Below are 23,240 nucleotides of genomic sequence, written 5' to 3' on the forward strand. Positions count from 1 at the left end.
TTCATTTTCACTGAAATAAACACAGCATGTCGCCTCTCCTGTGTTTTCTGCTCATGTAGTGCTGGTGCTTTGAGGGTGTTGTCTGATGCTTTTTTAAGATAATGCATTCAAATCACAAAGCAAGTCACCATTACTTAAACCAACCTGAGAGCTCAAAATGCAAAATGCAACCACGCACACGCACGCACACACACACACACACACTGAGCTCAGCCAGTGCAAAGAATTCATTCACAATTACTGCCAATGCAAGTAAGGCAGACATTAGCACATGCTAAGACACACAAGCTCGCACGCGCGGCGCATACCTGCTGGAGCCGGGTGAAGTGAAGCGGTGATACCCGAATAAACCCTCCGGAGTGAGTTTGTCTGGCAGGACAGCAGCGTCCAGCTTGAAGCTCGCGTTGTGGCGCAGGAACGGCACCTCCACAAATCCAAATCCGTCCCGAAACAACATGACACACGCGCACGTTACACGCACAAGACAGCGTGAAGCTCGCTTCCTCATGGCACGTGAAGCGCTCAGCGCGCTGCGCCTCGACGCTTTAAACAGGGCGCTTCAGCGCGGAGGGTGCGTTTGATTTGAGCTGCAGGCAGCAGAGTCGTGTCATGTGATCTCAACACAGTTCTGCCTTACTGTGAGTTTTATTCTATGAAAAATGGTGCTCTTAAAATGCATCATCCACAAATGAATTGTTTGTTTCTGTTGTGTCAGAATTCAAATATGTTGTGGTTGGGATGAATTTGAACATCCATGCTACAACCTTGTACGCTGTGCTCTTAATATTCCTGTTTACATTAATAGATGATATGTTTAAATTACAATAAAACCTTCCCGTTTGATACAACCTATCCGAGATACACAAATAATTAGTGTTTCTATCTTTAATAGTGCTTTCAATTTTTTAGTGCTTGCTTTGTGCTCTAAAATCCAAAACTATTAAATGCACAATGATAAAAATCTTTACATTTGAGAAGCTGGAAACAGGAAATGTTTGTATTTATAGAATTCAATTGTCAGAATATAAATGACAAATAATTAATTTCAATCTTGTATGCTGATTATTTCTTCTGAACCAGTTATTGTGCAGTGTTGGATAAAGAAAGAGGTCATCCGCTCCAGTTTTATTTCCTGACACAAGGGGGCAGTATCAGCTCACATTCACCTCGCTGAGGAAACGACAGATATTTTCCAACCAGCAGCTTGAAGCCCATGGCGACTTAACATGACAACATGGATTAAATTATTGTTTGACTGGCTGAACACACTGCTTATTGAAAGGTGTGCGTTAAGAATAGATCCTATAAATACTCGTTTGAGCTGAAGATCCCTGTCAGGACAAGTGTCAGAATTAAACAGAATTAGGAGGCCTGGGCGCTTTGTGTTGGTTGTTTTGGTTGATCCAGGTGCCAGACGGGTGGGGCTTCCAACAACACAATCAGGAGGGCAAAGTTTTTCCATTTGATAGAAATTATCTGGAAGTCAACAGTGCAATTGTCTGGCTCTATAATGATGCCTCACCGATTTTATTGTTCCTTTCAACGTAACATTCAAAGACAAAATTCTGTCACTCAGGTGTTTTAATGAGGGACTGAACATCTATCACAAAGCTCTATGCTTCTGTAAATGACACACTCATCCTCAATCCTGTCAATGAAAAGATGTGACAAACTGTTGATTGATTGAACTAAAAAATTACCCTAACCCTTATTTGAAGTGGGTTATGTGTGTGTAGCTCCCTCTTAACACATACTACAAAAGGCGGTGACTCTTTATGTTCAAACACCCCAAACTTTATGGTGCAATAAAATAAAATGTGTGTAAAAAGCTACAGGACAAAACACAGCTCAAATATTTGAGACAGAATTAGTTTAAAAAGAAAAATCCCCCCCAGAGGCAACACAGAAATGCTTTTAATATCCCTTCTTAAGGTCCACACACAGGCGTCTTCTTCTGAGTCATACAAGAGATCTTTTAATATGTAAAACACATGCTCATATATCCGTGTACAAAACTGAAGTTTAGCTCAGATAATACCTCGAAACAAGGCTGTAAGACTTCAGACATGAGTCACATTTCCATCATAGAGAAATCAGTTTTCTTATTCGCACAAGATCAACATCTAGTACGTACCCGATGCCTGCAGGTTGCACTCTGCTGATCATTGAGATTTACATCTACATTAAACAAACACAAGCACTCATCACATGGACTACAACTGATTCCATAACAGACTATACACACAAACACATCCAAAAACCACAATAATCATCACTATTATACCTGTACAACAAGATTCAGATAATTGTTTTTCTTTAATTTTTTGTTTCTAAATATTTCTGAAAACATGACATTTTTAAAATCCATGTGGCTTCTCTCTGATGTTATGATAAACCTAAATAAAATAATGATAATTAGAAAGCTCAATGTATCACTGTGGAGGAATGTGAAGGGAGCAATACAGCAGATGTCCAGCGCATAGCCGGGCGTTGCTGCCGGTAGAGGTAGATCAGTACATAATGTAATCATGTGAACTCCAGCTGTGTTGTAGTGTCTAATAAACAAAACTAAGGGTTAGGGGATATATTAAAATGCATGCACATGGATAAAATATCAACAGATTTCTGCAGACTTGAAAAACACTCCCTGAAGACTTCACTTCACATCCAAATAATTAAGAAAAAGTATCCAGCCACTTAAAATACTTAATATCTGCATGACGTCTGTTCAGTGGAGTTAACCCTAAATTATGTAGCAATTACAACAAAATGGCATCAAATGAAAAATGTTCAAATACTTAATGGATCTGAAACAATTGCCTCTTTAGACTTGCTTATGTGTCTTGCCTTCAATCGGGCCCCTGCAGGCTCGAGGCTGAGCTGGGGATTTGCTTTGGCAAGATTTGAGACTTGACTTGAACCGACTTGAGACGTGAAATAGAACAGCATCGACCTTTGCTGTGAGCAAAGCCAGGGCTGAGGTGGAGGGGGCAAACAAACAGAGTTACACTCTGGCTTCGCCTGTTGACTCATAATCCCGTCTGTGGGGTCAGATATGACATTAACAGTGAAAACTGGGAGTATCAAAAGACTTGGCATGGTCATAAAGGGTGTTCTTGATAACACGTTATTGCATGTGAGGACTGAAGGCAAGATTAAAGGCGAGGTGCAGGAGCTGGTGAGCGAGTGTTATTTTATTCATTCCCTTGGCAACACACTATGGGAATAACACTCACTGGCTTGATTGCATAACACTTCCACTTTAAGGATTAACTTGTTGCTGTTATGTAATGCTGTCGAGTAAAATGTGTGTGATTATTGCGCTACTGATCAGCACAATCGTAAAAAGAAGTCAGAGTAAACGTGTTTTTTGAGCCGCCCCTTGGTGTATTTGTGTGCACTCAGGTGTAGGTTTACAGGGATTATTTCTAACCTTCCTCCTGTCAGCCTGATCTGAGATACTGAAACCTTAATCCCATGCTGCTCAGGTCTAGGTTTTGCCAAGTAAAAATAGACAATACAAGTCCATTGAGATTGCATGTTTTCCCATTCTAGTCGATGCCATCTGCCATCTGTTTGCAGGTATGTGCCCACCCTTTGCAGACACGGGCAGCTTGCCGCCATGTGATCCACGACTGGGTTTAAAAGCTTAAGGCCCACAGAGAACGGCACAGTATACAATTCCCCACTGAGCCTCGTCTGAAGTGTACATCGCGCTCTCTGGGTAAGTTTGTGTGCTCCTCTTATGAGTTTGTTCGATTATATCCCCTCAGTGCAGTATTTGTCAGATGTGAGGGTTTGGTTCGATGCCATTGTATCACCTCAGGATGTTTTCGATGCTGTATCACTCACTACGCCTCTGAATCGGACTTGCTTGCACAGGTGCTTCATCCTAAACATGTCAGACACAGAAGAAGCCTCGCATGAGTGAGTAAACGCATCATGTCTGTAGAAAAGAGAGATAGCAAAGTGATGCCATTAATCAGCTGGTGTGTTTTCTTCTGCTTTCAGGGGACAGCGTAAGTCACTTCACACACGAGTGTCAGAGTTTGTAACTGAGGTGCCGTCACTGGGCTGAAGCTGGATGCTACACAGCTGCTTCACCTGACAAAAATGCATGAATATTGTGATTATGCTGCATGCTTCCAGATCAGACATGCATTTATGTCCAGGCCCATGTTTAATATACTTGTGGAGTGTCCATCACAGCTGACCTCTGCTCTTTACCTCTCTCTGTGTGTACGCTGTGAAGAAGACGAGGATATTGTTGGTATGTACTTTAATACAAACAATATCTACTTAGAAAAACGATGTAAAACTCTGCTTCTAAATGCATCATCCTTAAGAGGCCGCCTGTATTTTTGCTGACACACTCCAGCGTTACAATTAAACATTCTTAGTCACTTAACACACTGCATCTGCTAAGCTGCTGGCTTCACCACACAGCATACTGTACTGTATTTTTGGCATGTTGGTGCCACTGTAGAGGCAGCTGCCGTCCTTGAGCTCTTCTGCAGAATTGACCTTTGTCCCCTTAGCCACTCCTGTTTGTCTGTGGGTGGAGATTATTCACCTTCTATGAACATCCCAGCAGATCTGTCCTTTCAATTCAAATGGTGCAATAGGTCGCCATCAAAGAGACAGAGGTTCTTGCCTCTATTTCTGCCTCCTTTGTGAGAGCGTCCATGTGGGCCACTGTGCAGCCCTGCGGTCCCTGAAACTAAGCGGCACCTGTCTCCCTCTAAATGAGTCGAGTCACTGTTAGAGAGCAATGTAGGGCAGCTTATGTTCTCAATAGAGGACATGGGGGGAGATAGCAGCACAAGCACAATACCTACTTTCATTTTTATGCCTGTTGGAGGTCCTCTAAATGGAGCTTGGCTTACCTTCTTTTCAGTGGAAAGAGGTTAAGTTACCCTCTGTGGCCGAGGGGACTCTGACTAAAGGCTTGGGGTCGCTTTTTCCCACAGAGGCCAATGAGGAAAGCGATGTTAGGAACAAAAAACACAGCACTTTAAGTACTTGTTGATGGCGCAACAGCTAAAGCTGTGGAAAACTGGGGCATTTGGTGTACTTTCACTTTAGATAAGCTGTTTTTTAAATGACACCTGAACAGCTTCATTAAAAAAAAAAGAAAAAAAAGGGAATATCTAAACGCAAGAGTGTCATTTAAAAGAAGCTGCACATCCTCCGTTGCTAATAACTGCATCATATATTATAAAAATATGAGAAAATATCATTATTCATAAATGTTCTCTTTATTAAAAGATTTTCTTGGTCTTGAAGGCACTGTCAAAAATACACGTAGATGACAGAAACAATGTTGATCTAAATGCTGTGTGAGACTGTTAACATTCTTCGCTTGCTAACTATTCATGCTTGCTTTGCACAGAGGAGGAGGAGGAGGTAGCAGAGGAGGAGGAGGAGGAGGTGGAAGAGGTAGTAGAGGAGGAGGAGGAGGAGGAGGAGGAAGGTAGTACTGCTTATGCTAATATATGTTTGCATGCCAGCAACAAGTAGATATGACTTTATTCTTAACATACAATTGTCATGTTGTGTAGTTATTAGTGTACATGCACTAAAGGAGTATATCAATGCTAAGGAAATCCATGGTTTTGACTGGACCATGACGATAGCAGACAGCAGATTCTGATGGGATTCACTACACTGAGCAGTTTAATGGATGAACCGTGTACAAATAACTGAATGAAACATTGATGAAATGAAGAAAACATTTACTAAGGTGGACAGATGAACAAGCCCACTCTCCGCCTCTCTGTCATCGAGCCGGGGCTCAGGTGTGGCGAAAACATCTGAGTTATCTGATGCTAATCTAAAGCTGTGTCCTCTGAACGCTCAGAGAGAAACACGCCAGCATACCTTTCTGGCTCCAGTCCTTCAGCAGTGACAGGAGACGGACAGCTATGTGCCCCGAGTCAACTGAGGCCACTCCAGCTCCTTCGTTACTGACAGCGGCTGCCTGCCTTTAATTTAGAGACCAACCAGAGGACAATGTGTGTCACTCAACAATGAGGCCTGATTGATCATTTGTGTTAAGACTTGCTACACCAGAAAGCCTTAGAAAAATGCTTAATTTAATACCTTGGACATATAAAGAGTGAAAGCTGTATTCTCGTTCTAATATTGAACATACAACTTTTAGGAGACTTAGACTATTATAGTTATGAATATGTATCAACGCTAAGATACTGGCCCACAATAATCACTTAAATCAGACACCTTTTTATAGTGTAGAAGACTTAATCTTCCTGAGAGTCACCTGTAACCCTGTTCATCATTCTCCACCTGTCAGCCTGAGACCTTTTCTTCATCACTCACTGTTGACTTAACACTGACCCTCTCACCTTTCAGCAGATGCCTCAGAGGAGAATGACGGAGGTATGGACACATTATTTAAGTACAGAGAGTGTGTGACAAAGAAAAATGCTGCTCAGTGTTTTTTTTTTTTTTTTTTTAATGTGCTGCCTCCTGAACCAAAACCTTTACTTCTTTCTTTTTATGGACTCAAAGAAGAGGCGAAACCCAAGTCAAAGTAAGGACAGAGATTAGGAATAATTAAAATGAAACAAAACAGACACACTGAGATGAAAAGATTTTCATTTTTCCCTCCTCCTCAGGCCTGGTTTTGTGCCCTGCTTGACGGCTCCCAAAATCCCAGAGGGAGAAAAAGTGGACTTTGATGTGAGTTCATCTCAAGACTGATTAAAGTTACTGTGCACCTGCAAACTGTTCCTTCTGGGCAGATCGTTGGATTGCGCTTCAGTTCGCAGTCCAACTTCTTGCTGTGATTTCAGGACATCCATCGAAAACGAATGGAAAAGGACCTGACGGAGCTCCAGACTCTGATTGAAGCTCACTTTGAGAAGCGTAAGAAGGAGGAAGAAGAGCTTCTCAGCCTCACGGATCGCATCGTATGTCTCACTCCAATAGAGCAACATGCTTACCCACTTGTACAATTATGTCTTCTTGTCACATTTTGAGTTCACAGGACTTGTTTTGGCTTGTTCTTCTCTGTCCTTCAGGAGAAACGCAGGTCAGAGAGAGCAGAGCAGATGAAGATCAGGGCAGAGAGAGAAAGAGAACGGCAGGCCAGAGTAGCTGTACGTATGCTGCATATACAAATAAGCTTTACAGATCATATCTGTGAGGCAGTCAAGCTTCCTAAAGAGAACTCTAGGAAGGTGTCGGATGGGGATGTATGCTTCAAGATATCATCATCTTTTCCACCAGGAAGAGAAAGCGAGAAAAGAAGACGAGGAAGCGAAGAAGAAAGCAGATGAGGATGCCAGGAAGAAGATGATTCTGTCCAACTTGACTTTCACTGGATATAAGGTGATGATGTTCTTTATCTTTGCACACAACATACTGTGCAATCACATCACCACACGTGTCCTCTTCCTGACCAACAGACACAGACCGGGCCAAAAAGACCAACAGAAAGAGAAAAGAAGAAGAAGGTCCTCAGCGATCGACGCAAAGATTTAAACATCGATCACATGAAAGAAGACAAACTCAGGTAAAATGAAAACGGCAGCAAAAGCTGATGAGTTCATGCGCTCAGTTCACCTCAAATACTTTCTATAATCAATGTCAGATGAGACAATCCAACCGGCTGCATTATTCATCATATGAGCACCATGAAATTCACTTTCTTGCCGATGCTGACGCAGGGAAAAAGCGCAGGAACTGTGGGACTGGATTCGCCAGCTGGAGGCAGAGAAATTTGAACTTCAGTACAAGCACACGAAGCAGAAGTATGAGGTAAAAATGGCATACATAAATCCTTTCAGTGTCATCGTAATCATTTGTACCTCACCGACACTGTTGTAACAAACGGAATCTAGCATGCAGGCCAAAATATAAACAGGCGACGGCAGAAAGATTTACGAGGACATTTACTTACATGCACACAGCATCTGACAGCCAATTCTTCAATCATAAATGGTACTCAGCCATGATTTAATACCAATATAGCAGACAGCTATACTGATCTACGGAGGCGCTATTTACAGAAACTTGAGGCTAGCTAGCGAAACTACTTATTTGTAGCTTGACTTTTAGCCCCCTCCCCCAAAGAAAATTAGACTCAAGTAATCTGATCGATGTTAAATTAATGAAATAGTACAATTAATTAATCTATGACACATCTAAATATGTGATTTAAATGTCGCATAACGTCATAAAATCACAGGAATTCCACTAGAATCAGAGGAAGAGGTGGCAGTTAGTGCTACTCTCTTAAGCTAGGCCAGCTGAAGTTTAGCAGGACTTGCTAGGTTAGCAAGTGTTAGCCTTGTTTTTTCTCCATCATGATTTATTCAGGTTCAGCTACTGCTTCATTTATGTGGGGAGCCAGACTGAGTTACTCATGTCAGAGCATCAAAATGAAGCTTTCCATTGCAGGGAACAGGCTGGAAGAAGTAGACGCCTTTAGCTTCAGCTAATGCTAGCTGACCATGTAGCTTTATCTCAACAGAACACAGATCGACAAGCCAGAGCAGGCGGGGCTCTACAGGGCTCATTGGCCGTTGTTCTTTCATGAAACAGTCCTCACTTAGGTCCACAGGAGCACATCGACAACACGGTCCAGTCATAGGTCCATACAGGGTTTCAACCTCGTCTTGTTAACAAATATGAAGCAGTCAGGAATAGTTTTGATCAAATGTTTGTGGCATTTTGGTTTTGTAGAACAGAAGATGTCACTAGATGTTTAAACACATCTTTTCCACAGGTCACCGTGCTGAGAAACCGGGTCAGCGATCATCAGAAAATGTAAGTCTGCCTATGGATGCTCATCTCACGCTGCACATATTACCTGTACTGCATGAAAGCAAGACGTAATGCTGTAGTGATTTAAAAAAAGGTGTATCACCTCTTGCAAATGCAAAATTATATGTAAAAAGAAAACAGCAAAAAGCAGCATTCATGTAAACAACGATGACTAATTCCCTGCTTAGTCTACCCTGATTTTGACCTCCTGACCTCCTCATGTTTCCACCTCCTCCTGTTTAACCTCCCGTAAGCTTCTCTCACAGCTCTGGTCTCCATTTGTCTGCAGCAGCGTCAGTAGCAGCTGTTTGTGCCAGCTGCCTGACAGCAGACTTAAGTTTCCTGGGTACGCCCAGCCAAACAGGACTGGGAAAACAAAAAGGGGCGAGCACATGAGAAGTGTTTTAACAAAGGGCAGGCTGGGGTATTTGAACAGCATACATGCATTCATTCTCAAAAGAGAGGTGGACTGTAATGGAGGTACAGCAGCTGGGAGCTCTCATAACTGCTATGTGATATCATCCGTGTTAATGTAGCTCACAATAACACAATGACCGTCCCTGCTGCCATCCAAATCATGTGAATCTTTCCTCCTGATCTCATGTGGGCTGTGTTGCAATGAGGGCTCAGGCTCCAAACAAACTTGAACAGGCTTATGATAGTTCCAGCAAAATGTGGCAAAGCAGGAATATTTTATTGCTGTCAAAACCATGATTTACTTTCAATTTCTATTGTTCTGCTAAAACGGCTATTGTCATTAATTTCTTTTAAGTCCTGAAAGCACAATAATGTCAAACATGTTAAAGGCATACTTTATCACAGTCTCACCTACAAGTAGGAATGAACAGTATTCATAGAGAAGCTGCAGAGGTCAGGTAACTCCGCAGCAACAGTCGATAAAGATAGCAATAAGCTATTTGGTAGCAAATCCCCTTCAAGCACCAGACAGCTATGAAAAGCTTTCGGTAGCTACAGTATCTGAAGCCAGCAGCAGCTTTCAATAGAGCAGTGGTTCCCAACCTGGAGGTCAGGACCCCTGGGGGGAGTCACAAGATCATTATTTGGGTTGAAAATAAGACAAAAACAAAATAAGTTGTAAAATAAAAAGGTGTTGTTTTGTGGTAAGGGGTCATAAGCAAGAAAGATTTGGATCCACTGCTGTAGAGCGATAAACTGCTCTGGGATCAGACTTTACAATGACCTGGTGAGACTGAAAGTGTCAGGGTGAGTGCTCAAACAGGTGCTGGTCTGCAGTGCAGTCGATCTGTGCAGGTTCAGATCTGAACAATGAGCATAAACTGCTTCGAGGAAAATGTTAAAGACATTAAATCCAATGTTAAGACCTGAGGGGTTGTTTGTGGTTTCAAACAATGCTGAGCTGTGGTTGAAATTTCCTCTCTGCGACAAGAACTCAAATTCAAATGCGGCAACAGAGAGTGACTTATTTGCATGCGTAGAATAAATTACGTTTGTGAAGTTGGAGCATTGGAAGCAAAAGGTGAGCGTTTCCCATGGAAATATACCAGGCTCAGTATACACGACAGGTTAGGTTGGTTGTGTGCTGGCTTACGTGACAGATCTGTGCTGACTTTCACTTTATTCCCAGTTCAAAAGGTGGCAGAAGCAAGCGTGGCCTGAGGAAGTGATAAAAACCAACCTGAGGAAAACCAGCCATTACTGAGCGTACCATAAACTGCATGATAATGCTTTTGAAATACTTGAACCTGCAAGAATAAACTACAACCTCAAAAATGTCCTCTTAAATGTGTGACCTGTGAAATAAGGTGCATGCTGAGTTCTGCAGGACTGTGGCAGTGTGATAGACAGTTTCTGATTTCCAAAATTGAAGTAGAAACTAATTAATAGGTTCTTGTGTGTATGAATTTGTGGGTTAATTAAAAAAGTCTTTATTTAATAAATCAGACATTGTGTCCCCTTTCTGTTAACTCTTTGGTTCCTTCACTTGTGGGAACCTGCAGATGAGCACTAACTTTATAGGCGACTATAAAAAGCCACACCCTCTTTAATCAGGTACAATAAGACTGTTCACGCGTAGATTACTTTGGCAAACAAGTTATTATGATTGGCCGTTTCAGTTCGGTACATTTTGGCTCTTCCTGGCTTTTTGCATTAGAAACCCAGGCAGGCTTGACAGTGCGCCCACAGTGTTACCAGTTTTCTATAAATGACCACACATATAAATCCATCAGTGGAATATGAATTGAATACGAGAAAAGATCAACTGTGCCAGACGCCTCATAAATCTTAACATCGCAGAATCACCCTTGTATTCCCACATGGCTGCTGGGTGGATTATGTGGTCTGAACCGTGGAGGACCAGAGTTCAGTTTAGGTCAATAATTACATAATGCAACCAGCGCAACAACAGCTGCAGTGTGTGAGTCTGAGTGCTTGTTCTTAAGACTCAGAAAATAAATTATAAGGGTGGAGTAAACAGCACTTGAAAGATGCCTTTCTAATTTGCCAAGAAGCATTTCAAACTCTGCAGCCAAATCCTGCAGGGGTGTGAGAAGACATGAGTGTAGTTTGACGAAACTCTTTATACTTTACCAGTGATTATGACAAATGACTATTAATGAACTCAGTGTCTAGGATTTAATGGTTATGCATCACCTCTACAGCTCGAAGATCTCTGTCAGCTTTATTGGGACAATACAAAGAGATAATTTCAAGATCACTCATATGAAAAAAGATGGATACACCACATATAAAAGCTGTCTTTACAAAATGTAAACACACATCACGGCTTAAGACAAGGCCAGCGTTTTTAGAGCAAACCTATCAACTTGTCTGTTATCTATGTTCATTTTACATGTTTTTTTCCAATATTAAAACAGTGATTTCAGTGCAAAATAAAATCTCAACCCTGATGTTATGATCTAATAAAGCAAGCTCATGGTACCAGATTGAACAGTGCACGCACAGACACTGAATTTACATTCAAAGACAGCAGTTTAAACTACAAAAGCAAACGCAAACTTGCAGTCTGGTTGCTAACATGTTAACCTTCACCTTCTCTCCTACAAAAGAAAAAGTAACTTTGCAGCATACACAGGGCTACTGCACTGTAAGTAACCATTCAGCAATTGAATGGCTACATGGATACATGCATCAAACATCTGGAAGTCTTTGTGAAATGAGCGACGATGCTGCTCGGGCCTCAGATCGCTTACGTGCTGTGAGTGTGCAGAGGTCCTGCAGGTGAGTTACTTCAGTAAATGACATTCAGAGATCCGGTCAGGCCGTTGTGTCAATCAACAATTTGAACCGACTTGTGAGCCGCCATGGTGACTTCATTCACAAACGAGGACTTGCTCATCCCTTGCTGCAGGACAAATAGGTAAATATAAATCAATGTTCCACCTTGGTAATTACAATGTGAGTGACAGATAAATAATCTTGTGAACTAAACCGCGGTGCGTTCATGGAAATATATTGACACCCGGAGTTGGATTTGAAATGCCTGTGCACCCTCAGAGAAGTATTAAAATGCATCTCGTTAATGTGCCGCCATAAGGCTGCAAACACAAGTGCAAGCGTTTCCTTGAACCTGAGCTACTAGATTCCTCGGCTGTGTCACTTTGGTGTCTCATTTGCAATCACCGGGCACTGAGAACACTGCCTTTCTACCTCAGTTTCTCACAAATACCTGAGAGGGGTGTGGACCTTTGAGTGGAAGGGAGGAAACAGAGAGAACACACCCAAACCCCGACAGATCTTGGCACTGACGGTTACGCTTCAACTCACCTTTTTCAGGAAGCTTTGTATGTCTTTTTCTGACCAGAGGCTGTAGAGGAGCAGGGCTGCCGCTTTTCTGGATTTGGGGAAATACCTTAATGGAGGAAAAACAGTTGTTAAACATCAGTCTGGACTTGCATCTAACATGCAAAGAAACAATCCCTGATGAGTCATAGGAGTTCCCCTTATCTTCAATAAGCTTATCTATTCTTATAAGGACATAAATTCAGGAACAATCTCTCTCTGCTCACGTCTCCTCACCCGTTTTGGCTGAGATCTTTCAGTGAGTCTATCAGGCTGTTGTCTAGTAGGTGCTTGCCCATCTCAGGCTCCTTTATAAGCAGGTAGTTGGCGGTCCGGCAGGCCATGGCCAGCGTATCATCGGATTCGTTCCCTTCCTTGGTGCCTGCACGCAGGATTCCCAGCAGCTCTGGGAGGGCTTTACGAGCTGCATTAACAGGAACACAGGACACACTGGCTGTTTAACACGCACAAACACTAGTAAAACTTGTCAATAATTGTTTGAGATGATGGATTTCAAGGGAATGACCCAGATCTGAAGCAAAAATAATTGTAGATTCTAAAAATATTGTTGATTTTCTCATTTCATATATCGGTATTTTAGATGCTTAATCATATTTATGTTTAAAGGAAGCGGGTGACATGAGGAGAGAATACCTAGAATGAAAATGAATGTTTGATAAAATAAGTTTTGTCTTGCAGCTGCTTCTTACCTATGGCATTGTGCAGGTTTGGGTTCTTGGTCAGGTTTCCTACCAAAGCCACGACGTTCTTCTGCAGGTTGACTTTGTTTGACTTTAAAAGGGGGCTGATAACTTGCATGCCATTCAGTTTCTGCACAATGATCTGACTCATTGCACAAGAGACCTGTGAAACGCATAAAACCATGCAAACCACTGTAAATCCATTCCTGTATACATCTATATGAACAAATTTAAAGTTGACTCACATGATTTCTGGTGAGAAAAATAATTACAATGATAATTCAAAGGTAACTTAAACTAGATGCAAGTCTTTTTTTTTTTGTTCTGATCAGGGTGTCACAGTACAACATGTTTTTTCTTACAATGCCTTCATGTGCGGTGAGATTCTGCAGGGCTCCACAACAGGCTTCCTGTGTTTCTTCTACCTTGCTAGAGCCAAGCAGAGACAGGTAACTCTGTAGAGTTTTGGAGTGAATCAGCCAACCTGCCCCATTCGGCCGCGGATCCTCAATGACTGGGAAGTCAAAGCGGCGCTGGACAAGAAACAGGAAATATCGTTCTCAACATGTAGCTGCAACAGCATTTATCTTGGAGAAATGCAGAATTTCACTGAAGGATTTTTAGAAATGCAGAATCCTAGGAAACATACCGTCTGGATGATTTGTAAAACACAGTGTAAACGTGCAAACATGGAACACACTGCAGCCTAATGTGTGGTTTACAGTGTGTAAAGAACACAAAGTGAAAGGTGACACCTTTGGGAACCAGAGAACAAAGTCTCACATTGTCGGAGAAAGCCTTTGGAAAGTTGTAATTGTAATTACCATAATGTTGGTAGAGTTAACAAACAAGTCACACCGAGGAACAGCACTAATGACACACACCAACAGACACTGTCTAGACAAATTGACAGGTAGTTGTGGGTGCTGTCTAGCACTTCTGGTGTGCTGTCATACTACAACTGAAAGCATCCAGAAGGCATCATTGTGTATGTTTGTGTCTGCTGTACACCTTCCCCGTCTCACCTCCTGTTCCAGCGATTTGCTCTGTGGACTGAAGCAGCCGATTGGGCCGGTGGCGCTCTGGCTGTGGTTCCTGCTGACCGGCTTGATCAAAGTTGTGATCCTGGTGAACAGAGCCGGAGCCTCAGCCTCCAGCTGGAACGTCAGGTTGTGGAGGATGCACACGCAGTTTTCTACAGACTGTTTCATCAGGTAGAAAAACACGCAACATGAGGACGCGAGTATGATTCAGAGCAACATGTGCGTACATGTGTATGTTGTACCTTGGCTTGATACCTCCATACAAAAGGTAAAATAATGACAGACGTGCACAGGGTGAGACACAGCAACACCTGTGCTACTGCTCAAAAATGCTCCAGCACTAATATAATTGACTGCATTACATTGTGCTGGCGTTGCTGTGACGTTGTCCCATTTCTATAAAAATAAACTGAAAACAAGTTTTACTGCCTATTGTGCACCGAGATATTCAGCCGCAATACAGGAAAAAAAAGTTGTATTAAAGTGACTGATGAGGCTGGAACCGCAGAAAAGTTGTAACACTGATAATTACAAAAAATAGGTTAACATGATTTAAAGACGAGAGCAAAATAACGATACAAGCTGTTCGACAAGTCTAACTGGTGCCCGTAACCACAACATTAAATAATCCACAATACTGTACAACGTTGAGCATTACCAGCCTGCCTATATGCTCTGCTCTGTGCAAGACTCAGCGGGGCCTTTTGTAGCAGTCAAACTACTCTCTGCAATCTGCAACAGTCAGCTACATGGAGGCTTTTTCACGTTGCACATGAAGCTCGTTTACCTTATCATCTGGTGTTCCTTCTTCCACGCTGTCTTTAACATATTTGACCAGTGAGTCGATCAGACCTCGACATTTTCTCATCGCCTGTCTGTTGCTTTGCATCGAGCTGCTCAGGTTTCTGTTGAACATAAGATATAAGATGTCAAACAGTGTTTTGATGCATTGAAGAGTATACGGAGACATCAGTGTGGGAGATATTCCAGGCAAACATGTAGAGTGTATTTTAAGAAGATGAATTTTGAAATATTTAAGTAATACTGATGCACTGTTTGGGCTTTACTTATTGTTCAGGTTGAAACAGTTGTGGAAAGACTTTGCAGGAAAGATTTCCAAAAGCGATCTGACAGAAAATCTTGCTTGTCTGATATTAATTTCACCTTGCTTTAAAAGTAAACAATAGCACTCTTGATGTTAATGTTACAGACATATTCGCAATTAATTAAAAAGCCTTCAGACTGTGCTGCCTGACGCTCCTTGCTAAAATGACGCAACTCTGACAGACTCATAATGAAAGATAATGACGGCTCAAGCTATGTACGGCAAAAAATGATTCACATCAATGAAAGCATATTAAATATGAGAAATAACTGTCTGCTTAATGCAACACATACAATCTCCGTGCAGCAGGAACTACAGCTTCAAACATAACCTAAAAGTTCAATGAACATTTCTTAAACTTCAGCAAAACCATTTAAAACGTGAAGGCAGGATTTACCGCAGGGCTGCTGCATGAAACTACATTAGTTTTGGCTGAATGTTCCGAATAATCTGGTTATGGTGATGATATTTGATCTTACTAATTATTACACATAAAGGTCAGTTGATAATCAACTTTTATTATGTTGTTCAAAGGTCAGGGGTCAAAAAGATGCACTTTTATGAGCAGATAAATCAGAATTAGGCTCCTGTAGGGGGGGGGCTCAGTGTGGGATTAAGAGAAAAACACCTCGGCACACAAGCAGCATAATAAGACACATGCGGCGTCGCAGCACAGACACTGGCGCCCTGCAGCAACCCTCCATGCTACACTGTGACAAGGGAAGGAGGGGGGTGGGAGCCACGAAGGCGTTGAGTTGGAGAGGGTGTGCGTGTTATATGTATCTTCATGTGTGCGTATGTGTAAGCCCGCGTACTTCATCTCCACTCAGTCCCAACCCAAATGAATCTATATGTAGTGTCACTCTATTGTACGATTCATTTATCCTGGTTCCAGTCTATGATGTTTATTACAATGGTGGTTATTTGCATTTTTCCAGAGAAAATCACATGATGCTGCCCTGTCGACAAAAAAAAAAAAAAGGGGGGGGGGGGGCTCTCTCACGCTCTATACTTCGTGTCCCAGAACATCAAGTTCACCACACCCTCACCTCTACCTCCACCACACCCCTGACATTAAAGAATAGAAATCAGCTGCTGGCAGTGTTTAAGAGTTTCGAGTTATAACTTCTAAAAAACATCAGCAGACTGAGAGTGAGCGACCGAGAGTGCGCTATTAATAGTAAGCTGGTAGTTCACAGTATCGTCAGTGTTACGGGCGTTACACCCTTCCTTCCACTTACTCACATCCACTATGACTAATTAAAGACTTTCAAACATGTTAATGGAGCAAACAGACTCTTAACCAGCTTTTCGCTATAGGAAAACATTCTTAAAAGCATGCCAACACAATTCCCAGGTGCACGCATGATACTGCTGAAATGTGTGGGTGTAACGTTTGTATGACGGGCTCCACGCAGGCAATAAGATCCTAAACTTCATGAGAGATAAAGCAAAGGCGCTGACGTGACATCGTGCGCTCAGCTGAATTTTTTGCTTGCCTTAGACATGCAGTGGTGTGAAAGAAGGCCTCAGGGTCACTGTTGGTCCGGTCAGGACCTGTTGTGTGAGGCAGGATCACACGCTCCATTAAGACAGGCAGAGCACTCTTCAGCAGGTCTGGTTTCACGCTGTCTACGGAAGACAAATTCCACAGGAGACCTGGAGAGAAAATGAGAGCCTCAGCAGTTTAAGCAGCATGTCAATCACACAGTCATTCACTGCCTAAAAAACAATGTATAGACTCAAACAGCAGTAATCCCTCTTAACCTACAACTAAACTACTAGAAGTCTAGAAGTGTGTGTGCTGGTGTGTTTGTCTGCAGAGAACCTGCCTTCTGCCTGTATTTTCTTATTATTTTGCTGTGGTCAGGATATTTCTAGACTTCACCCTTTGCTAGGTGGGTGTGTAACGCCCAATAACAGCACACAGGTGAATTCAGGACTCCATAAAAGATAACGACCAGGTGTCAGACCGTAAAACAACACATCCAAGAGGGAGCTACGAATGTGGAAAAAACTGTTTGCAAACAGGAACCATCAATTTCTGCATCGTATGCCTTTAAAAACCAGTCCTATCCGGTGGGTTAATTAGTGGAAAAATTGAGTAGGCTGATAACAGAACTTAAACTTAATTTTCTGGATGCTTCTAATGCTGAGATGTAATGATAGTTGAAACATTTAACAGCTTTGCATCTCTATCAACATTCAACTTAATCATGAGAGCAGTAGCAAGGGGATGTTGACGGTTGCCTCAAATGCTAACGACACTTTGTAGAGTGACAACGTGCAGGAATAACTTCCAGGATCTAAACAGGGTTATGTTATACACACACAAGTGGCTCTCTGTCTGACTTGTTTGCATGGATAGGTGTGTGTAAGGTGTGTGTATGTACACACATGTACTGTATAGGGTTGCATATTTAAGAGCTAACTGTACCTGTCAGCTGTTTCTGTATCTCTGCTGAGTCTACATTTCTGAGCAGAGCCACAGCCTCTTCGATGCCACCGGAGCGATGGATCTCCTCTTTGCTTTTGGTGCTTTTAAAGGACAGGTTACGGAGGGCAGCCAAGGCTGTCTGGTTCACTTGTGAACTGGGGCTGTGCAGCAGAGCCACCAGGGGAGGGATCCCATTGAGCTTCAACACCTGCGAGACAAAAAAGGCGAAAGAAGTTAGCACAGCTGAAGAACACATCGCTTTACTACAATGCAAATGACGGTGATTTATTCCATATGAGGGCTATATACGACAGATTACAATGAGTTAAACAGTACTTTGAGAAAATTACAGGTAAAAGAACGCCTGAAAGAAAGCCTGAAACACAAACTGGGAAAAGTGGGCAACTGCCCAGGGTCCCGAAACCCATAAGAATCCACAAAAAACTAGTTTTATGCATGTGAAGGTCCTTAAGATTTCCACAGAATCAAACAGTGTTTTTGATAAAACTTGGGGTCAGCATTGTTACAGCAACAGTCATTCAGCGTATTATCATCCTGTTAAGTACTTCTCTATATAGTAGTTTTCATTGTTGGTGGTGGAGTCCGCCATTCCTGCACCTGATTCAAATTACCGATCCACGACTGATGGACTCACGGGAAGTCTCACATTTATCTCACTGATAGGAGATATCATATCAACGCTGTATTAATTTATTGCTCCTGATACAAAGCAAATGTTTCTTAATGTTGCAGCTTCACATTTCAGCATTTATCTTGTGAAACACAGGGTGGCTTCTGTTATTAAAATAACATCATAGTCCACCTACAGTAGTCTCGCCTAATGCAAAGCAGTTAAGGAGTGGCCAGAGACCTGAGCCAAACTTTACAATCCAAGCAGGCAGTTGGCTAATTTTTAAATTGTGCATGTGTGTTGATTTGAATCAAACTGCCTCACAGAAACCCTGAGGACAGGATGGAGCGCTGTGTGGTTTGTGGGACTTTTTGCACACAGTGGGAAGTCAGGGGGGTCAACAGCAGCCCAACAACAACTTTTTGCCCTGTGGCCCTCCAACAGGTTGACCCAGTCATGGTCAGCGAGGCCTAGTTTGAGGAATATCTCACTTCAAAATGAAAATGTTACCCTCAGATGGAAATGATAAGCAGTCTGACAACACGATAAGATACGAAGACAAAACACCTCCTCTTTGGCACTCTCATCAATGAACGTGTTGTGCTGTATGTAGGAAGCGCCGCAGTGCTGATATTTCTCGCCCTTGTTGGAAAGATACTCCACAGCCTCCTTCATAGTGATATCAGCAACTCCACCGCTGCTATCAGACCGGTAAGAAAAGCAACACAAAGAAAATGCTGTTTAAACACACGGAGAGCATGTGAGAATAACATGTTCACTGACATATTTCGTAAGTATAATTTGAAATCTTCCCCGCTCACCCAGAATCTGCTTTGCTCTTTGTGGCGCCCTCGTCAGCAGGAGGCTTTGAGGATGTTTTGGACACATCAGCTGGGCTGCACACGAACTGCGTGTTTATTTTGGTCTGAGCTGGGCCATTCGCAGTGGGCACGGGCAGACGCTGGGAGGTGCTGCTCACGATAAACTGACTCTTGGATCGTGCCGTCCTGTAGGTGCTGCTGTTGGAGAGGAGTCTCTGGGAAGGAGCAGAGCGTTTGTTCATGGGGAGATGAAAGGCCAGATCGGGCTCGCTGCGGCTGCTGTAGAACCGACCGGCCTTCGTGAAGCTGACAGGGGCGTGACTCCTCTCGTACTGATAGGTAGAAGCTGCTGTGTTCCTCTTCACAGTGGATGCCTTGGTGCCGTTGACTGCTTGCCGGCTGATGTAGTTCTCAAGGTTGAGCTGCAGAGCCAAAGAATACATGTGCTTGTAATAAAAGATAATCTCGTCTTATGGATGCATATTTCACGGAGAGCTGCTGACATGGAGCTGGCAACGGCAAATAAAATTGTGAAAGAGCTTTTTGGTGTGCGGCCCTGTGGGTTGCTTCTACAAAAGACTGGCAGCAGCTATGGGAGAGGTTGGTAAATGCATCTTGAGCAGCAAATGGCAGCTCTACAGCCAGCTGCAGACAGACACAGCGAGCTGTCCGTCCATCGGTCCAAATTCCTTCAGCCTTTGTCGGCCACAGTTTTTGCCCCAGGAGGCAAAACTTTGCCATGGAGGTCAAGTGTTTATGAGTGTGTGTGAATGCATGAACGTGTGGATGCATGCACGCACTGGTCGCAGCTATGCGCACTTGTTGTGAGCTGAGACAGAAAGCCTCTGGTAACATTTAGAAACAGGTTTTTGAGGAAGAAATGGGAGAAAAGTCAACTTGGCGCAACACCACTCCAACCTGTTTCTTATTGTCGGCACTCGGCCCTCACAATACGACACAGTAACATAATAAACTGCAAAAGAAAATTCATGCTATCATGGTTATTGCTTAAGTTATTTCTGCAACAATGATGCACATAACATGGTCTTCATATGACACAGAACACTTTCACTTTGATGTACTGTGAGCTAAAAGTCAGACAGTCTGATTTTTAGATTTTGCCTTTTTTTCACACTTCATATATTTAATTTCAGCTTTAAATTTGCAACTGTTAGTTGACTGATTGATTAGGCAATTAGTCATTACAATGAAAATTAATAGGCAATGATTTTAATAATCACTTTATCTGGTCAGAAATATTTGCCTTGCCATTTTTTTTTGTCATATATCAAAGTAAACGAAATATGTTTGGGTTTTAGACAGTCGGTTGAACAAAACCAGCTCTATAATGAGAATTTTTCCACAATTTACAGATACTATATAGATAAAACAAATCAATTAATTGAAAAAAATATTTGGAATATTAATCAATAATGCTGTTCTTAAGTGCAGCCTTAATCTAAATGGTGTTATAAATACGTCTACACCCTGTATAAAATGTTAATTCAAACACATTAAGTTCTCAGCCTGATAAAGGAGTTGTTGATGAGCTGTTTGAAACACAAACATCTCAGATACAATTGTCGGTGGCTGCAGCCTCTATGGCCTCACACTCATGCCAATGCTGTGATGGCAGCACAACCAGAAGAGTCACTCCTGCCAGTTAATGGTGTGATAGAAAAATACATAAGCACCATAACTTACAGTGTTGGAGAGGCCATTCCCGAAGAAGACGTTTCCATTAGACGTGCTCAACTGTGACTTTGAGGCATCAATGAACACAGAGTCATACACAGGGCCTGAGGAGAAACATGGAGGGTTATCAGCTGTTATCCTGCATGTAGTACATAGCTGAGATCAACGTCACTGATTTACTGCCTTTCTTTAAGCTAAAAAATGTAACTGCTCAGTAAGCTGGTGGGAACTCTGATCTTTGGTTTATGCTTAAAAGATTACGAGTCCTGGGGTAATAAACGAGGAAGTAAAAACGCTCCTGCGAGCACTGCAGACTAACAGTTAGCAGGAGACACAGGGCCAAAAGTGTGAGCGCCGATTGTGGATCAGCGTGGACACCTATGTTCAAACAGAACCCTATTTAATTTAACTTAATTTATGTACTATATAGGCCTCCGCTTTCAAGTGCCTTCTGTCTTTGATAAATGCTTTTTTTTTTTTTTAAATAATCAGATTTTATTTTATTTCCAAAATGTACAATACAATAATACATGAAAATATACATTGAAGAAATATAAATATAGAAAATACATAAAAACTGGATTGATGAGAAGAAGGAAAAAAAAAGGGGGGGGGGCATAAACCAAAATCCATAAACAAACAGAGAAAGGACAACAATACTATCAAATCAAATTATATACACCTTCGCACGTTAAATAATGTATCGGTGCTTTTCGACTTAGCCTGGGGTCATCTAATCCAGTGTGCCCTTACCCCTCTGGATAGTTTTACACAGATCTCTAGGCAAGTAATCCATCAGAGGCTGCCATATTTCCAGAAAAATGTCATCATTTCCATTTAACTCAGCACTTAGTCTCTCCATAGGGAGAACTCTAAAAATTTCCTTATACCACTGAGTTACATTGGGGTATTTCTCATTAATCCAAATAAATAATATACATTTTCTAGCCAGAAATAAGAGTTTGTTCAGTAACCTGGATCTCTTAACGTCCATAACCCGGCTTGTAGGCAGCAGCCCCAAAAGGAACTGGCCCGGATCTTTACAGATAAATGCTTTTTTCCCTTTAAATCAGTCTCTTTAGCTCAACATGCTTTGGAGTGTAACATTTACAGATTTAGAGTAATCCAGGAGCGAGCCAGGATTAACAGGAATACTGAGGTCACACGTCCCCTCTGGCCATGCTCAGAAAGATTTAACAAACCAAAAACAAAGGTCTCTAAAGTTGTGACCTGTGACAAATTTGTATAATCACTTGGATTTGACACATTAAGCCAACTGCTCATTTAATTTCCCAACATGAATGAACGGCACACCATCAGTAAGGGAAAAGGCTGTGGGCCAGAAACATTGAGGCCTTTATTATCATTTTGCTGGGCTACAAGTAGTCAAATGAAACATACTGAGTGTGTAAATACTGTAAAATCACTTCAACTCCTTATCAGTGCCAGGTAAACAGAAATCTTGCTGGGAAATTATTAGGAAATTTTGGACATTACACATATAAATATAAAGCATTACATGTTGGTTTCCCAACATGAAGGTCCCCTGCCAGTGATTGTTATGAAGAAATACTGAATCCTGGAGGAAATCAGGCCACCAGGAGCTCAGCCCCCCAAGAGTAAGTTTAAAAACTCAAAAAGCAAACCCCTCAGGGTCCTGCTGCCTGCTGCTCTTACTTGTCGGAGATAAAGAATAGGATCCATTCCTGCTGCTGCTGCTGTGCCTGGACTTGGTCCTCCGGACTGTTTGCACTTGCTCCAGGACGCGCTGTTGGCCTGATCGGTACTGGTTCACTGATGGCACAGCCAGCGACGTGTCGTCCGCGCTCATGACGGACATGACGGACTTCAGCGGGTCCAGACTCGTCATTTTTTAATTCGGTTTTTCAACTGTGGCCAGACCGCAGCGTCCAAACGAGGCTCGTACGGGAAGCCCGTCAGCTGCGGAGTGTGGATGAGGTAATAAAAGCACACCTTGTCCTGCCCTGCGCGATTAGACCGCGCCCATGCACACACCGCACGCCTGCAAGACGGAGCTGCAGCCAGGCGCGATCAGCCTGCTCTGTGCGCCTGTCTGACTTGTCTTGACAAATACCTCTGGTGGGATGCAATTAAGTGCATTTACTCACATTTGAGGTGCTTGTGCTTTACTTCTTTTCTTTTCGCAACTTTATCAACTACAAATACGTTTTCATGGTTCCAGCCTCGCGGATGTGGTGACTTGCTGCTTTTCC

General features: G+C 42.5%; 2 protein-coding genes across 2 annotated transcripts; one reads left to right on the forward strand and one right to left on the reverse strand.

The window, feature by feature from the left end:
- The first annotated feature begins 6,190 nt into the window (after positions 1–6,190).
- tnnt2b (troponin T type 2b (cardiac)) lies at positions 6,191–10,583 on the forward strand. Its single transcript, XM_070958280.1, has 10 exons — positions 6,191–6,399; positions 6,532–6,553; positions 6,639–6,702; positions 6,816–6,932; positions 7,044–7,121; positions 7,252–7,353; positions 7,431–7,537; positions 7,692–7,782; positions 8,753–8,793; positions 10,397–10,583. Exons 4-10 carry the CDS (start codon positions 6,834–6,836, stop codon positions 10,434–10,436), a joined length of 558 nt encoding a protein of 185 aa, XP_070814381.1. The 5' UTR covers positions 6,191–6,399; positions 6,532–6,553; positions 6,639–6,702; positions 6,816–6,833; the 3' UTR covers positions 10,437–10,583.
- Positions 10,584–11,633: 1,050 nt separating this feature from the next.
- Positions 11,634–22,897, reverse strand: pkp1b (plakophilin 1b). The gene is made up of 13 exons (XM_070959161.1): positions 22,684–22,897; positions 21,016–21,110; positions 19,312–19,733; positions 19,058–19,190; positions 17,860–18,067; positions 16,922–17,081; positions 15,105–15,222; positions 14,300–14,476; positions 13,637–13,807; positions 13,284–13,437; positions 12,811–12,997; positions 12,559–12,643; positions 11,634–12,136 (listed from the first exon to the last, which is right to left on the reverse strand). Exons 1-13 carry the CDS (start codon positions 22,874–22,876, stop codon positions 12,062–12,064), a joined length of 2,178 nt encoding a protein of 725 aa, XP_070815262.1. The 5' UTR covers positions 22,877–22,897; the 3' UTR covers positions 11,634–12,061.
- Positions 22,898–23,240: the final 343 nt, after the last annotated feature.

The sequence above is a fragment of the Chaetodon trifascialis genome, chromosome 3 (genome assembly GCF_039877785.1).
Source record: "Chaetodon trifascialis isolate fChaTrf1 chromosome 3, fChaTrf1.hap1, whole genome shotgun sequence".
NCBI classification, from domain to species: Eukaryota; Metazoa; Chordata; class Actinopteri; order Chaetodontiformes; family Chaetodontidae; genus Chaetodon; species Chaetodon trifascialis.